This window comes from Eutrema salsugineum, unplaced genomic scaffold, assembly GCF_000478725.1.
Source record: "Eutrema salsugineum unplaced genomic scaffold, Eutsalg1_0 scaffold_9, whole genome shotgun sequence".
Taxonomy (NCBI): domain Eukaryota; kingdom Viridiplantae; phylum Streptophyta; class Magnoliopsida; order Brassicales; family Brassicaceae; genus Eutrema; species Eutrema salsugineum.
The window spans coordinates 8,617,365-8,634,911 of NW_006256342.1; the positions used below are offsets into that span (position 1 = coordinate 8,617,365).

The following is a 17,547-nucleotide window of genomic DNA, read 5'->3' on the forward strand; positions in this document are numbered from 1 at the left end:
TGAGATAAAGTTCATGCCGAGCCGTTTTGTTAACGACGAGGCGTTCCGAGAGAAAATTCGTGCCGAGCCGTTTCGTTAACGACGAGGCGTTCCGAGAGAGAATTCGTGCCGAGCCGTTTCGTTAACGACAAGGCGTTTCGAGAGAAAATTCGTACCGAGCCGTTTTGTTAACGACGAGGCGTCTCAAGAGAGAGATAATGTCGAGCCGTTTCGCTAACGACGAGGCGTTTACTTTGGTAAGATACCGGCTGAAAAATTGGGTGCCCCGACTGTTGGTCTTTCGAGAGAAAATTCCAGATCTATTGGCGCGTGTGATCGACGCAGTTGGGTCTAGCCATTTCACTGCAGATCCCACGCGCGGTTTGGACGGTTTCCCGAGGCTTACGCGGAATTCACGCGCTTCGTTTTTCCTATAAATGGGTGAGCTCCTTCATTCTTCCTCATTATCTTCAGACTCACTCGTTTTTACTAAAGGTAGCTCTCCCTTCTCTCTTCTTTCTCTCTCTAGTTTATTTATTTTCCGGCTAGGGTTTCAGAGGTCTCCGCCGTTCCAGATCTTTTTCCGGCAGAGGCTCGCCGAGTCGTGCTGTAACTTTTGTACAAGTCGTAAATTATGTCGAGCCGCTCCGACGATTCGTTGGATTCACTTTTTCATTACGAGCCGAGAGGTACGACAGAATCCTCCAAGGCGTCTATTTCGCCGAGCCCCTCCAATCGTTCATCTGACGAGGCGTCAAATCATGCAAATCCGTCAGATATCGGCTCTCCGGATGACGAGCCGTCAGTTTCGATTAGCCGTCCCCAGGATCCGGTTCCTGATGAAGACATTAATCGTGCCGCACTTAAGGCCGAGGAGAAGGCATTTCCCTTTGACCTTTTCAAGGCGAAGCGTGAATTAGAGCGTCTCATGGCGTCCCGAGGCGCTTCCACATCTGGGCGAGAGCCGCGAGTTAAGAGACAAAAACCTGACCCGCATGGCTCTACGCTTTGCTCCCTCGAGTCGCTCGAGGTGTTGAGGCATCGCTTCGGGATATCCGAGGCGGTGGAGTTCGTCATTCCAAAGAAGAGTGACCGAGCCGACAAGCCCCAAGAGAATCATTTTACTCTGTACGAGGCCTTCTTCGAGCTTTGCTTCCTCTGGTTCCTGATCCCCGGAGTGATCCTTGAATATCTTTGGAAACACGGGATCTCGATTGGGCAGATCATGCCGAGGGGATTACGACATATGATAGGCATCTTAGTTCGAAGCTTCGAGTGCGGAGTTGATATCGAGCTGAATCACCTGCTGAACTTGCTGGAAATCAGGAAAGCTCTGAAGGGAAATAGATTATATATTTCCAACAAGGCGAGGCAACGGATCATCAGCGGTTTTACCAGCAAGGATCAGTTTTGGACTGAACGCTTCTTCTACGTCTTGGTGAACGAGGCATCGGTCGGCGAGAATTACATTCAAAGAACCAAGACTGCTTGGGGACCACTTGGTAGCCGACCCGAAGCTTTGCCTCGGCTCGGAACTGTTTTTGGTATCCTCTTCTTTTTCTGAAAATTTTTCTTTTTTGCTTTGTTTTGCAGTTCGGTGCTTTCTTCCCCCGATTCCCGACGACCTCTTTACTGTTCGAGACTCTCTTTTGGCGCGGAAGGTTAATTGGAGAAAGAACTTCACCCTCGAAAGAGTAGAAAAAGCGCGAGCCATCCTTGCCGGAGTCCCCGTCAGCTCTTCGTCCTCAAGTTCTTCAAGAGATACCCGGGAGAAGATGGTGATAATCGCTCTCAGAGAAAGGAAGAGGCGCGAGAAAGAGGAAGCCGCTAGACGAGCTGCCGAGGCGGCTCACGCGTAAACCGAGGTGGTTCCAGCGCAAGCCGAGGCGGTTTCAGAGCAAGCCGAGGCCGTCCTTCAACCCGACCCGCCGAGCCGGGAAGAAGATATAATGGTCCGAGCCGCAGAAGGCGACACTGCCGAGGCGGCTGAGAAAGACGCAGCGCCCGAGGTGGAACCGGGCGAAATTATCCCCGAGGTGTCCGGGGACGGCTTGGCGGCACGGAGTAAGACTCCTTCGCAATCCGCCATCCTGGCCCTCCCGAAGTCGACGAGACCACCGACTTCGGTTGTTCAGAAGCATGACTCTAGCCGAAAAAGTTTGGCTACCGACAAGGGGAAGGGCGTCGCCGTTCAGAAGGACTAGCCGTCCAAGAAGAGGCGGAAACCGACGCCCGGGGATCCCGCCGCGCGTAAGTTGGTTGTTGACGACCCCGACGCTTCTGCCGTCATGTTCTCGCGTGTAAATAACGCGAACACGCGTCTTCCTCCTCCGGAGAAGCTGAGGAGGCCGAGGTCATACGGCGCGATGGCGCAGCGCGGTACCAAGGTACGTTCTATTTGCTTTCTTTTATTTTCGCAAATTTTACGAAGTCTTTAACGCAGGTTTGTTCTCTGCAGTTTGTCACGGCCATTAACGACCTGATGGCCGAATATGAGGCGGACCTGCCTAAGGTCGAGCGTCGTTTGGACGAGGCCCGAAATGAGACCGGGGCGTCAAAGGTGAAGCTGGAAGAGGCGCAAAACGAAGCCGCGGCGGCGAAGGGGAAACTCACCGAGGCGATGACCCGAGCGTCGAAGTTGGAAGAGGAGAAGATGGTTCTCCGCGCCGACGTCGACAAAGTTTCCGCCTCAGTGATTCGCCTAGAGGAAGCAAGGAGAGCCAAAAGCGCCGAAGTGGCGTTGCTTAAAAGGCGTATTGAGGCCAAGGACGCGCTGTTCGAAGCCAAGGTCAAACGCGCGAAGAAGGAGGCGAGGCGAGAGCTGACTGCTAAGTTTCAGGAGCGCCTCGCCAAAGTAGAGGAGGGTCTGGCCAAACTTGAGAAGGCCAAAAACGATGAAAACGATTTGGGGCAAATCAAGGGCAGTCTTGCGATGATTGCCGTCCTAAAGAAACCAGACGCCCCAACGCTCGACGACGAAGAGGCGCATCTAAAAAGCTGGGAGAGCGAGTACGCCGACGACGACGCGTATGAGCGCATCGCCTCCGAGATTCGAGGCGAGCTTGTTTTCTCGCCCGTATCGCCGGACTCGGTCGACACCAGCCTTGGCAACAAGCCGCTCGAAGAGACAGCGGCCAACATAGGCGTGGTAGATCCGAACGGATCGAATGCGGGTACGCCGATCCCCTTGAACCTCCTTGCTGAGCGTAAAACGCGGTCCGCGGCCTGACACTCTCTGCTTTCTCCTGTCTTATCTCGCATGTACTTAGGATTTTTTTTTTATTTGCCTTTTGAACTCGTGTGTTTCTGGTGCCTGGATGGCTTTATCCAATTGATATTTTGGTTATGTTATTCCTTTCCTTAGTCGTTTTTCTAATTTGGTTGTTTCCGTGAGAATGTTTGCGAAAACTGTTGGCTCAGAAAAGAATTGCCAAGGATGAAAATTGTTGTGTTGAGAAAGATTTTGATTGCTTCCTTAGCCGAATTTTTGGAATCGACAGAAATACGGGCTAAGAGGTAAGTTGTTTTAAGGATCCTGTTTGGATTCTCAATCCCGAGCTGGGAGTTAGTTTTCTGACACGTCTTTCGGGTGATGCTGGATTCTTAATCCCGAGCTGGCAAATTTTTGCTGGCATGGTGCCGAGCCGTGTACACGACGAGGCGTTTTCGCTTTGCATGGTGCCGAGCCATGTAAACGACGAGGCGTTTTTCTCATTGGGTGGTGCCGAGCTGTGTAAACGACGAGGCGTTTTTGCTTTGCATGGTGCCGAGCCGTGTAAACGACGAGGCGTTTTCTCGCTGCGTGGTGCCGAGCCGTGTAAACAACGAGGCGTTTTGTTTTTCTTTTTGTTAACCGAGGATGATTTAGTAGTCTCATTGAATTTGACTATGGACCGGCGTTTTCGAGAGGATGAGTAGGCTTGTCCGGGTTTCAAGAGTTTACTTTGGTTTTAGAGAAAGCGATGTAGTCTCGACTTATAATCTCGTGTGCAATAGTAAACCATGACGACCTGATACGTTTTTGGTCTGATATTGTATAGCGCGCTTCATTTTTATCCGTAGAGGATGTAACTTGCACCCTCGTCCTAGGAAAGGTGGTAAAAGTCCGTTTAGAGAACTTTGTATTTGTTGCCCCGTTGTGGCCAGCAACGAGACGAGGCGTTCGGAGGCTTAGTTTGCCGAACTGAAAATGAGGACCAACGAAGGTCCGAGGTAATTAAGTCATGATATCATGCCAAAGTGGTATGATTTCTCGCCGAAGTGATGAGTGAAAGAATTTAAAAATCCGAGCTTGTTAAAATAAGTTGCTGATTTAGAAAGAATGAGAAACTAGCCGAAGCGATAATGAACAAACTAGAAATCCAAGGTAAACGTGAAATAAGTAGATGATTCAAAACGAGCTGAGGATGTGCCGAAGTGACGATGTTCCTAAGTGAGCGAGCTAAAAAAGCTAAAAATTGTAGAGTTAAAGGAGGTATGTGTATACGTACCCACCCCCCACCCCCCTTTTTAGGAGGGGGGACAGCTGAACCCGTCCGAGGACGGGCTGCCTACGTACCCTTTGCAGGGATCAAGCCATCCCGTAGTTCATGCTGGTCGTGCTGTATCCTTAGTGATAGTATTTCTTTAGATGCATTGCGTTCCATGATCTTGGAATCGCCTCGTCAGTTAGTGTCGCGAGTTCGTAGACTCCTGGACGAACCACTTTTGTGACCTTGTAAGGACCTTCCCAATTTGCTCCGAGCTTTCCTGCGTTCTTCTCGGCAGTGTTTTGGAAGACCTTTCGGAGGACGAGCTCCCCTGTTTTGAATCTTCGACTACGAACGTTTTTGTGTAGTATCTCGCCGTCGCTTGTTGATAGTTCTGGATTCGAATTAAGGCTTGGTCGCGCTTTTCGTTGATTAGGTCGAGCTCATCTAGCATCATTAAGTGGTCCAAGCCCTCCTGTCCTGGTAGAAGGCTTCGTCGAATACCTGGGAAATCCACCTCGGGGGGAATTACGCACTCCGATCCGTAGACCAAAGCGAATGGAGTTTCCCCGGTGGCTCGGCGCGGAGTTGTCCGATGAGACCAAAGGACTCCTTCGAGTTCGTCTGCCCACCGTCCCTTCTTGGCATCGAGCCTCTTTTTCAGACCGTCTTGTTGGCTGCTTCGGCTTGTCCGTTCCCTTGAGGGTATCTTGGTGTAGATTTGCTGAGGCGGATTTTCCACTTCTCGTAGAAGGCTTCAAAGCGTGTTGAGATGAACGGGGATCCGTTGTCGGTGACTATTCGTAAGGGACCCCGTGTCGGCAGATGATATTTTTCCAGACGAAGTGTTCGACTTGAACATCCTTAATGCTTGCGTAAGAATCGGCCTCGACCCACTTGGAGAAGTAATCCGTGAGGACGAGCAGAAAACGCTTCTGCTTCGAGCGATGTAGAGGTCCGACGATGTCCATCGACCATCTCATGAACGGATAAGGTGACAAAATTGATGAGAGCAACTCGGTAGGTTGATGAATTGTTGGAGCGTGCCGCTGACACTTCTCGCACTTCGCCGTAAATTTCTCGCAGTCCTTGACCATCGTGGGCCAGAAGTAGCTGTGCCGTTTTATCTTGATAGCGAGCGACCTTCCGCTGGAGTGGTTCCCGCACGAGCCGATGTGCACTTCCTGCATGATCTTTCTTGCTTCCAGTCCTTCGACGCATGTCATGAGAGGCCCTGAAAATCTCCATTTAAACACCTCGCCATCGACGAGGACATAACGTGCGGCCTGAGCTTTTAGTTTGCGGGCTTCCCATTTGTCGGTTGGCAACTCTCCATCGGCGATATACACGCGGATAGCTCCGAGCCATTCTTTGTCGCAGCCGTACTCCGGTTCGGCTGGTGAGGCGTCTTCGTCCATAGGGATGGCTTCGTCCTCCTCTGGTTCTTGTTCGGGAGGATTTATCAGCCGAACTCCTTCTACCTCTTGGATGCTAGGACGTTCGATGAATTCGACTGGGATCGTTCGTCGGAGGTCTGGGTCCGAGGTCGAAGCGAGTGCTGCCAAGGCGTCGGCCGATGTCTTTTCTCCTCGGAGAATGCGCGTGGGTTCGAACTCATCAAACTTTTGCACCAACTCTTGGACCACTTTGAGGTAAGCTCCCATTCGTCCATCCTTCGCCTCGTATTCTCCGTTGAACTGACATGCTAAGAGCTGTGAATCGCAAAAGGTTCTTATCTTTCAAACTCCGATTCCCTGCTCTAGTCGTATGCCGGCGATCAGTGCTTCGTACTCCGCTTCGTTGTTCGAGGCGTGGAAGTTCAGGCAAAAAGACTGCTCCAATATTTCTCCGGTGGGAGAGGTGAGGCGGATTCCTATTCCCGAGCCGTGTTTAGACGACGAGCCATCGACGTGCAGCGTCCACACTTCTTCAAGAGTCGGCTCGTTTGTTGCTTCGGCGGGAAGTTCAATGAGGAAATCTGTGAGCACTTGTGACTTTGCAGACGACCTGTTCCGATACTCGATGTCGTATTCGCTTAGCTCTATCGCCCACTTGGCGAGCCGACCGGATTGGCTAGGGCTGTGTTGGATCGAGCGCAGCGGAAGCGTAGCGAGCACAACAATCGAATGTGATTGAAAGTACGGGCGCAGTTTGCGAGCCGAGACTACGACGGCTAGGGCGACCTTCTCGATCTGGGGGTAGCGAGTCTCGGCTTCGGTCAATGTCTGGCTGATGTAGAAAATGGGCTTTTGCTCGGATCGTTCTTCTCTGATAAGCACTCCGCTTACAGCTGTAGCAGATACTGCGATGTAGAGGAAGAGCGACTCTCCTTCGACTGGTTTTGCTAAGATTGGCGGGCTCGCCAGATAATTTTTCAACTCCTGGAAAGCTGCTTCGCATCGCTCGTCCCACTCAAATTTCTTGTTTCCCCGGAGGGTGTCGTAGAAGGGCAGGCACTTGTCTGTGGAGCGGGAAATAAACCTGTTTAGCGCGGCGACTCTTCCTGTGAGTCTTTGCATTTCGCGCTTCGTCCTTGGAGAGGGCATCTCATCAATGCCTTGATCTGCTTGGGGTTTGCTTCTATGCCTCGGTGAGTTACCAGATAGCCGAGGAATTCTCCCGAAGTGACAGCGAATCTGCATTTTGCCGGGTTTAATTTCATATTGTGCTTGTTCAGTTGCTCGAAGCATTCCCGTAGATGTGCAACGTGGTCTTCCTCCTTGAGTGATTTGACTAACATGTCGTCGATGTATACTTCCATGGTTTTTCCGAGCTGAGCCGCGAACATTTTGTTGACGAGCCGTTGATACGTTGCTCCTGCGTTCTTGAGCCTGAACGGCATGACTTTGTAGCAGTATATCCCGCGATCGGTTATGAATGCCATTTTTTCCCGATCATCAGGATGCATCAGGATCTGATTGTAGCCGGAGAACGCATCCATAAATGTTAACAGTCTATTCTCTGCAGTGGCTTCGACGAGCCGGTCGATGTGTGGCAAGGGAAAGCTGTCTTTTGGGCACGCCTTGTTGAGGTCGGTGAAATCAACACATACTCGCCACTTGCCGTTCTTCTTCTTCACGACCACCGGATTTGCGAGCCAGTCCGGATATTTGGCCTCGGCGATTGATCCTACTTTGATTAACCTCTCGACTTCGTCGTTAACTGCTTTAGCTCGTTCGGGGCCGAGCTTCCTTTTTTTCTGCTTGACTGGCTTAAAGGTCGGGTCCACATTCAGCTCGTGACAGGTCACGTCGATGCTTATGCCTGGCATATCTTCCGCTGTCCAGGCGAAAGTGTTGATGTTTTCCTTGAGGAGGGAAAGGAGTTCGCTTCTCAGAGGCTCTTCCAGTTTTGTTCCTACTTCGACGCATCGCTTCGGGCGCGCTTAGTCTATGCACACCGAGTCCACCGCATCGCATACCGGCTCGGTGCGTGTTTCGCGGCTCTCCGTGATCTGTAATTGCTATAAGAGTTTCGAGAGCTCGTTCGCGGGCTCTCGGTCTGTCTTCATCTTTTTTCGGTCTATATCTGCTCGTGCGTCAGTGACGGGGTTCCTCAGCTTGTGCTCGGCTAGGCAGCACATTCTTGACTCCTTCTGATTTCCCCATATCGTTTTGACACCCGATGGAGTTGGGAATTTGAGACAGAGATGATAGGTGGAGGGTACCGCCCTCATCCCGTTGATCCATGGAGTTCCCATGATCACATTGTAGATCGCTGGGTGATCAGTGACACAGAATTCGACGATCTTAGTGACTCCGCCAGCTACCACAGGAAGCCTGATCGTTCCCATAGTCATCGTCGTTTCTCCTGAAAATCCGGTTAGAGGTTTGGGGATTGCTTCCACCTCGGAGAGGTCGATTCCCATTCTTCAGAGTGTTTCCCTGAAGATGACATTCACCGAGCTTCCAGTATCGATGAGCACCCTTGCTACGTCATGATCCCTGATCGTTAACTCGATTACCAACGGATCGTTGTGAGGTCGATCCATTCCTGCCGTTTCCTCCTCGGCGAAGGAGATCACTGTGTTTGGGATGTCGGTTGGTTCTGTCCAATTCTCCTTTGCTTCGGCTTGGCGCTGATAGGCTTTGATGGAGGACACAGTATCTTGGTAGTATTGAGATCCACCCATGATCATATTGATCCTTTGCCTCGGTTCGGGTCGCTCTTCGGGTTCGCCTCTCCTGTCGCGTTTGGAGTTATCGCCTCGTCGGGGAGGATTCGCGGGTTCCGCTGCGCCGCTCGGCTCGGCTCTCTCTTGTTGTTTGTTAGGGACGAGGTCTTTGAGGCTAACCGCGTTTTGGAGCTCTCCCGCTGCCATCTTTGCTGCGAGCTTTGCTCCTAAAGTTCGGCATTGAGCCGTTGAGTGCCTGTAGGTCTGGTGGTACTCCTAGAAAGCCTTCTCGTCGTAATTGGCGGACTTTCTCACCCAAGTGTTGTTGCGCGGCTCTCCTCTTCCGCGTCCGGTGCCTACCTGGTAGTTATGGGCACCTCCGCTTCTAGGTTCATCCGAGCTCTGCGTTGTTGCGTTGTTTGATGGGTTGCCCTTCTTCGCGGGGCGCGGCAAAATTGAGCTTCGGATTGCTGCTTTCGTTGCTTAGTACTGCTCGTCCAAGTTTTTCATTTCCTCCTCGTTTACGATGAAGTCTGATGATCGGTGCAAAGCGTCTTGAATTATTTGCGGCGTGTTGAGAACCATCTCCCGTCGGAACTCGGACTTGTACCACAAAGATCGTTTCAGAGCCTCGAACGCAGCCTTGTCGCTTATCCCTTCTATTTTGGATACGACTGCCTTGAATCTTGTCATGTAAACCCGAAGCGGTTCGTTCGGTCCTTGGGATAGTGTCCACAAGTCGGCATCGGATGTTCCTCTGTCTATAAACATCGAGTATTGTTTAAGGAACAAGGCGGACAGCTGTTGAAAATTACCGATTGAATTTCGTTCCTGCCTCAAAAACCAGTCGAGCGCGGCTCCCTTGAGATGCTCCACGAAGAACAGGCAGTATCCGGCGTCTACTTCGCGCTCGGTGAGTTTAGCGGCGTTCTTTGTGAAGGCTCGTCCCATTGCTATCCGAAACGCTGTGATGTGTGCTTTCGGGTCGGTTGTTCCTTCGTAGAACGGGATTCTCACCTTCCCCGGCTCGAGAATCCTGGCCTCCGTGATTCTTGCAGTGAATGGGGTTCTCTGAGTTTCTTCAAGCATTTGGTCGATTTCGGGTGCGGCGCTTGTCGCGTTGTGCACTTGTGATTTCATGGCGCGTATTTCAGCTACCGTCCGAGCAATCGAGGCTCGCAGCTCTTTGAGTTCGAAAGTTTGTGCGTGAGTCATTCCCTTTGATTGGGGGGTCGCTCCCGCTCCTCTCTCCTCGGCTCGTCTTCGCGCTCTGCCTGTTCGATCCATTGGAGATTTTCTTCCTCCTCGGCTGGATTGTCGCCGCGGGTCGGGTTGGAAACTTCGTCAGTTCGGATGCCGTTTAGTGCCGAGGCGAGGTCTTCCCGACTTATTCGCCGAGCCGAGCCGGTTTGTTGCGGATTCGCGGTTCCGTCGTTCTGCTGGGCGACTACGTCGATTGCATCGTTTTCTTCTTCGCCGGCTCGTCGCCTTGAGTTTCGGCGGAGAGGGGGCGGCTCGGTCATGTTGACTCGGGTTACCGCGGGGGTCTGTTCGTCGAGGAGACGAGACATCGGAGGAACTGAGGGGTTTCTTGCGCCGCTCCCTGAGGCTTCTGCAGGTGTCGAGAAATCGAAGCGTCTCTGGATTCCATCCATCGAGTCGGGAATTCCGGCTCTCCAAGTTAGGTGTAGTCGCTCAGCCGCCATCGCGTCGAGCCTCTCCGTAATCGCCTCGTTTCTTTTATCATGTTCGTCGATTTTCTTCATCAACGCAGCCATCATGTTTCGCATCTCCTCTTGGGTTTCGATCGTTGCCGTCGTTGTGTCTGATGCCGGAGCGTCCTTCTCCGCGCCGTTACCGGTGTTGTTGTTGTTGTTGTCGTCGGGGGTGTTGCTCGCCATGCTCTTCGGATCTTAAAGTCTTGTCGATTTAGAGTAAGAAAGTTTTGATTCCCCACAGACAGCGCCAAATTGTGTGAGCCAAAACTCGCACAACCAGAAATTTGTTTAAGGAAAACTAAGGGATCGGAAACTTCTAGGGTTTATCGCCAAGAACAGTAAGATCGAAAGAAAGTTTTTCTTGCTGTAAATGTGTTTAGCTCTTATTGCTTAGGGTTGCAAAAGTTACAGAATGAATTGTATACATCATCTATTTATACTAATCCTCCGAACCGCCTAGCCGAGAATCTCGGGAGAGATTTTCGGAATGTTTCCTTATCGCCTCGTGCGGCTCACCGCCTTTGTATTTTGCCTAGGGTTTTTGTGGGCTTCGTCTCTCAAAGCTTTAGTTCAGCCCATCTGAAATTTTCCACGGCTCGGCCCGTCTAACTTCTCCACAGCTCGGCCCACTTGCTACTTTAGTCGAGACATGATTCGGTCCACCTCACCGAGGCGCGGCTCAGCCCAGGTATGTTAGAGAGGGGCTCGGCCCATTTTTTATGATACGGCTCGGCCCATCTCTCTTTCTTCACGGCTCTCTCTACTGGTCTTTCTTCACGGCTCTCCCACTTGGTGATCGCGGCTCTCCCGCTTGTCTTGGTGAGAACGGCTCTCCCATTTGGTGACCACGGCTCTCCCGCTTGTCTTGGTGAGAACGGCTCTCCCATTTGGTGACCACGGCTCTCCCACTTTCCATACTTAGTCATTTTGAGATGGTTTTATCTGCGTGGGGTGAAAACCGACCCCAACAGTTTTCACAAAACAAAGGTGACTTTTCGTGTTCCACACGAAATAATGATCAATAGCTTGAATGCGAAGAGTCAAATTTGCAAATCTCAGATCCAATAATAGAAGTTGAAAAGTTATTTAGATCTATCCTGAATTGATGTTAAACAAAAACTAGATCACAGATAATCCTTTGAAACAGTGACTCTAAATCGATATGATGCAGTGAAACACAAGTAGTATATCCAACTTGAATGATTATGATGAATCAACTGCTAAAACAACAGCAATGATCGACAAACACGAAAGATAAGATATAACCTGATGTGTTCGATGATCCAGTGGATTGAATTGTTGCTCTGATACCTCTTAATATGATTCTCCCTGAAATAGACACTCACTAAACTGGATCTAAAGGGGATAGCCTTGCAAACAGGTGGATTGTTTCAAGGTTTGTAGACTTGGTAAGACTTCAAGGCTTGCGGAAGGCCCTTGATGAATTGTTTCCGAAACTCCTATGGATATTACGCACCAGAGAAGGATTGAAAGTCTTGAAGGATATGACACACCAACAAGAAAGGGTTTGATCTTACTTAGAAAAGATTTTTGATAAAAAGTTAAATAGTTTCTGAAGAAGAGATACAAGAGAATATAAAGGAGAAGAATGACGAGTCTACAAAGTATTAAATCATCTAGGAACTAGCACTTTGAAAGCTGGCTAAGTTTGAATTCAAACACTCCTCATACGCTCCTCTTCTTCATCTCTTGGGCTCGGCTGAATGGGCTCAGATGTGGGTGATCCAGAATATGCCTCATTAAAAACCTATCTCAAGAAAACCCATTGGGACAGAACTTAAGATAGGAAAAAAGAGTACATAGTTGGATCACAAGCCCATTAGCCATCTTGAACTTGGATCACAACTAGTGTAGTTGTACCCAACTCTTTTCCCTTTTGTTCCATAAGCATTCCTTGTTTAAGTATATCTCCAACAGCTTCCTTGAGCCTCTTGGTCTTTGCTCGGGTCATGGGACCATTTGAAAATGAGAAAAAGGTCTTCTTGTTCCACTCCTTGTTTCTTGTCTTTGCTCCTTAACTTCTTAACTCCTTGCGGCTCTCCTTCTGGTTCAAGCTCTTTGTTGCCTATGCTTTCCAAGATCATATCAATTGTCTTGAGAAAGAATTGAACTTGTTTTAAATCCTAAGTTTATTGGAATCATTCATCATATTGTCATTAGCATCTTAGTCTAGCACCAAAGGCATTTTGAATCATCATCATCATTTGCTTTTGTTTATTGCTTGTTTAGATCTTAATCTTATTTTATATTGCTTTGATGTCACTTGTTACTAAACCTGATCATTGTTAGACTTGGATTGAGTTTGCATTCACATAAATTAGTGTCTAAAACATCACACATATGGATTGATACCTCTTGTACTACAACTACTAGAGGAATTGACCTCAAAGAGACACAAAACTCATTAGAAGTAGAATATTTTCTCTCATCTTTATTGATTAGCCAATACACATATTTAAACAAAATCATAACTTGTCTAACACGTTCTTTAGAGATATGAGAATAGGATTGATACCTCTTGTACTACAACTACTAGAAGAATTGAACCTCAAAGAAACACAAAACTCTTTAGAAGTAGAATAGTTTCTCTCGTCTTTATTGATTAGCCAATACACATATTTAAACAAAATCCTAACTTCTCTAACAAGTTCTTTAGACATATGAGAATAGGAAATCTACGTATTTAGCGATGAGGAAATATATATATAAATATTAATTTTCCATTTAAGTCGATCTCATAATCTCTGAGATCTCTTAACACTCTCCCGCAATCACGTATGAGATTGGACAATCGTTAAAATCCATAACACTGTATATCGCTGGATCGTTGAGGTAGATAAAGAACTTGAAATCCTCAAGTCAATTCGAACTAAAGTCACAAGTTTGGATTGCTCTTCGAACTTCTTGTCCATGAAGAAACTTGTGTCTTAAGTAAAAAAAAAATGTCATAGATATAATCATAAACCACCGGATGAGTATATATTCATTGGAGCATCATCTTCGTAGCCACATCAAAGTTGTAGCTGATGAATAACCACATGAAAACCGATAAAAATTAGGAGGATGAAATGTTAACGAACCCATTAGGTTCATGCTCCTAGTCGCCATAATCACCAAACGTTTTAAAGTTCTTTTTTTCCTTTTGGGAAAATCAACTCGGTAATTAAAAGAAGAATAAAATAGAATTAGAAAATAGAAGTAGAAGAAGTTACTGAATAAGGTAGAAGAAAATGTTAAAGGGAGAAGTCGATTTTTTTTAAATGATCATAAAATAAGAAATCATGATAAGAAGCGGTTTTGGAAGTCCCTTAGTCTAATGGTGAATAGGTTTATTAATGTTTGGACATCATTAAATTTGGGGTTCAAATCTCGGAAAATACGATTTATTATTAATTTGCAGATAAATGGAGATAAGTTTACAGGAAATTTTCAACTTGGTACATGGAGATCCGTTTGGTCTGTTTGCGGACGGAAAACTTGTCCGTTATAGAATTGTTGATGTAATAGTTTTCTTATTTTGTAATAGAATAATAGGTAAGTTTTTTTAAAAAAAAATCATAATAAAAAATAATAAGAAGCAATTCAAATATTGAACAAAAACCAAAAATTTGTATAATTTAACTATGGTTCTGATATCATGATAAATTTGAAGGAAACCTTAGAATAGTTTCTCTCATCTTTATTGATTAGCCAATACACTTATTTTTCCAAACTTAACTTGTCTAACTTTACAGATATGAGAATAGAAAATCTACTTATTTAGCAATGAGGAAATATACATAAAGATTAACTTTCCGTTTAAATCGATCTCATAACAGTAATCATTCATTTTTTCATTATTAGCATTTACCAAAGTATTGTCCATGCCTAGTTCATCGTCCTTCCATTGTTGATTGTCAGGGCCGTCTTTTAGCACGAGCGAGTGGAGCAGTCGAACAGGGTTCATGATTTTAAAGGGTCCATAATTTTTTTTCTTTTAATAATAGGTTTAGATAAAAAAAATCAGAATAAAGAGGATATCGATATGATTTACAAAATATGTTTTCTTATGTTAACATAACAAAATGAAAAACAAATATATTAAGAACTTGGAAAGTAGACGTTAAGACTTAAGACAACACTAACGTTTATAATTAACTTGGGAAACTGGAATATATTTAAGGATTTTGTTATTAATTAGTTTTGTTATAAATATTAAGAGAAGCAAACATTTTCTTCACCAATTCTAGACAACTGTTGCACACAATTTCTTTAAAATAGATTTATAGTTCTCTAATATAAAATTATCGATAATTTTTTATAGATTAAAGGCCTAAATTTTATTTTCGAACAAAGTTTTTATAATGTTTGAGACGCCCTTGTTGATTGCGTTGCTTCGTTAATAGAGAACACATTGTCAGACGGCACTAACCGTTGATTTCTGTTCAACACGTTTGTGAACGTTGGCTGAATTGGAATCGGGAGATCGTGATCGTTGCCCAACATATAAACAACTTGCGATATTGTTGGCCTGTCTTTTGGATGATCTTGAACGCAAAGAAGTGCGACGTGAACGCACCGCATCACTTCTTTTGGAGAATACGAATCACCTAATGCTTCATCTATAATGGTTATACCTTTTGTCTCACACCAAGATTCCCATGCCTGAAATTGATTAACAACATATATTTTAGCTTTAACTTAACTTAGTTTCATGACTACTTCATTACAATAATAGATCGAGCTAAAAACACACTTACATAAGCAATTATGCTGTATTTTTGGTCGTTATGAACAAACCTCGTCGCCTTTTTGCCTGATACGATCTCTATTTACAATACTCCAAAGCTAAATATATCTGATTTCTCCGAAATCATTCCGCGTAGTGCATATTCCGGTGACATATAGCCGTTGAATTCAACCAGTGTAACAGAAGTAAATTATAGGAAGAGGCCACAATTGTTTAAATTTTGTTTTGACTTGGTTCAAATGTTAAAACATTCTTTTAACATTTGAAAAACACATTATTTTAGTTTCTTATATTCTGACATCATATGAAAATTGTAAAGGCAAATGGAACACAAAAATACGGTTACATGCTTACAATTGCAAATGATGTTTGATAAAACAAAGATAAAAATGATATATTTTGAATGTAGATACGGCATTTTAACATGTAAATGCATGCATAAACAGAAAATTTTTAGCGTTTGAAACAGCCAAAAGTATTTAGATTGAAATATGTATATATACTTTATGCTTACAATGTTCCGACAATTCTTTCTGTGCTGTCATCGATCTGTTTGCAACCAAAGATCCTTGCCGTCCCAAAATCCGAAATCTTGGGATTCATCTCATCGTCAAGAAGAATGTTGCTTGCCTTAAGATCTCGATGGATGATCTTGAGACGCGAGTCTTCATGCAGATATTGAAGTCCTTTTGTCGTCCCAATTACTTTGTCGTCCCAATTACTATTTTCATACGTTTCTCCCAATCTAATTCTTTGCTTTTAAGTGGATCTATATTATATAAAAAGAAAGAAAACTTTGATGAGGATATTCAATAGTATATATTGAAGGTTTCAAATTCAAAATTTAACAATTTTTAAAATAAATATCTCATCACTCAGGATATCTAGAATATGTAACTCCATATTTTACTCTAATTTAAAGTAATTTCAAAATGGAGTTCTATTTTACTCCTATATTATTCTATATTTTTTATTCCAAAATAGAGTCATGACTAAAAAAATAGAATAACTATATTTGTTTATCTATATTTGAAGTAGCTCCATTTTTACTCTATTTTAAAATAAAATATAAAGTAAAATTGAATAAAATTTTACTCCAAACTCTATTTTAGAGTGAAATTTGGACTGGAGTTGCAGATGCTCTTACCAAAGAATAAAGCATCAAGGCTAGTATTGGACATGTACTCATAGATAAGGAGTTTCTCGTCTCCTTCCACGCAATATCCTAAAAGCCTCACAAGGTTCTTGTGTTGAAGTTTTATGATCATAACAACTTCGTTCCTGAACTCTATCAAATCCTGACTTGACTTTTTTGACAACCTTTTGATCGCAACATCAGTGCCATTTGGTAGACTTCCCTAACGGTTTAAAAAGAAAAGAAAAAAAAAACCATAGCTATTAAATCTTTTTTATAAAAAAAAAATAAGGCGTAATTTAGATTTTTACCACCTGATAAATTCCTCAAGTCGAAAGTAGCGACCACTCACCAGATTTTCAAATGGGTCTAAACTCTAAAGTATGATAGACTAGTGAAATGGGGGATTTTACTGATATTTAGATGTTATATTGTTTATTACCTTGTAGACCGGACCAAAACTACCTTCTCCTAACTTGTTTTCCTCAGAAAAAGCGTTTGTTGCAGCCATTATGTCATATAAATTAAGGTTAAACATATGCTCTCCATCATCAATTATTCCTTCTTCAAGTATCTCATTGCTCTGTTTTTTGTCTGCCAAAATAAAAGTCTTCAAAAAACCTAGTAACTAATCTCGTAAAAACCTCATGAAAAAAAAAATATATATATACTAATCTCACCTTGGTGTACTCTTTTGCTTCTCTGTGGCGATGAACAGTACCAATACAACAAAATAATGAAAATCGCAGCTGCTGCTACTGATGGTAGTAAAACGGCTAGCACGATGTTTCTGACTTTACGATGTTTTGATCTTGATCTATTCCTCGAAATCACGATTGCAGAAATCTTATCCTTGTTTAAAGCTTCTTGTGAGATGTAATTAGGAGTACGTCTGACATAAAACGTCCTTCCCTCGCTGTTACTTGCATCAAGTTGTTGCAGATTGAAGATATATCCTTCCCAAATCAAGCACTTGTTCCCATCATACGCATAGGCCTTGCAATTACACTCAGCTAGGCAAGCTAAGTCACATGTCACTTCATCTGCAAGAGCCCTTTCTTGAGGATCAGTGGCTAGTTTCATGTTCGGAAGAGGAAGAAACTTGTCACTTCCTTTGCCACATTTGGTTAAATAGCTGTCGCTTACACATATACCAGATGAATGATCATTCAAGTCTGATCGTCCGAGAAATTTTAATACATTCGCAGGACGAATTCAAATGCTCGTTGCAGATCCCAAACGACCCACATAAACCATCAACCTTACATATCTAGCTAGGTGCAGACCATGGCGAATCCCACGTCCTGTACTTGTCAACCCAATTGTACGCCCTTAACTGTCCAGTTACCATAACCAGACGAAACCGGTTTTGGTTACGTACT

At 45.1% G+C, this 17,547-nt stretch overlaps 2 protein-coding genes across 2 annotated transcripts; one reads left to right on the forward strand and one right to left on the reverse strand.

Annotated features, from left to right (window-relative positions):
* Window positions 1-613: 613 nt before the first annotated feature.
* On the forward strand, window positions 614-1,838 carry LOC112085214 (uncharacterized protein At3g60930, chloroplastic-like). Its single transcript, XM_024154359.1, has 2 exons — window positions 614-1,523; window positions 1,573-1,838. The coding sequence occupies exons 1-2, from the start codon at window positions 614-616 to the stop codon at window positions 1,836-1,838; spliced, it is 1,176 nt and encodes a 391-aa protein (XP_024010127.1).
* A 13,537-nt stretch (window positions 1,839-15,375) lies between these two features.
* On the reverse strand, window positions 15,376-17,337 carry LOC112084061 (G-type lectin S-receptor-like serine/threonine-protein kinase At4g11900). The gene is given in 5 exon segments (XM_024152482.1): window positions 15,376-15,735; window positions 15,738-15,799; window positions 16,178-16,388; window positions 16,608-16,759; window positions 16,846-17,337. Coding segments are annotated over 5 exon segments (1,023 nt in total). The 5' UTR covers window positions 17,249-17,337; the 3' UTR covers window positions 15,376-15,540.
* Between the last annotated feature and the right edge of the window lie 210 nt (window positions 17,338-17,547).

Coding starts and splice junctions, on each gene's coding strand:
- LOC112085214 (XM_024154359.1), top strand. CDS start 614: ATGTCGAGCCGCTCCGACGATTCGTTGGATTCACTTTTTCATTACGAG. Junction 1,524..1,572: donor TCGGCTCGGAACTGTTTTTG/GTATCCTCTTCT, acceptor TTTGTTTTGCAG/TTCGGTGCTTTCTTCCCCCG.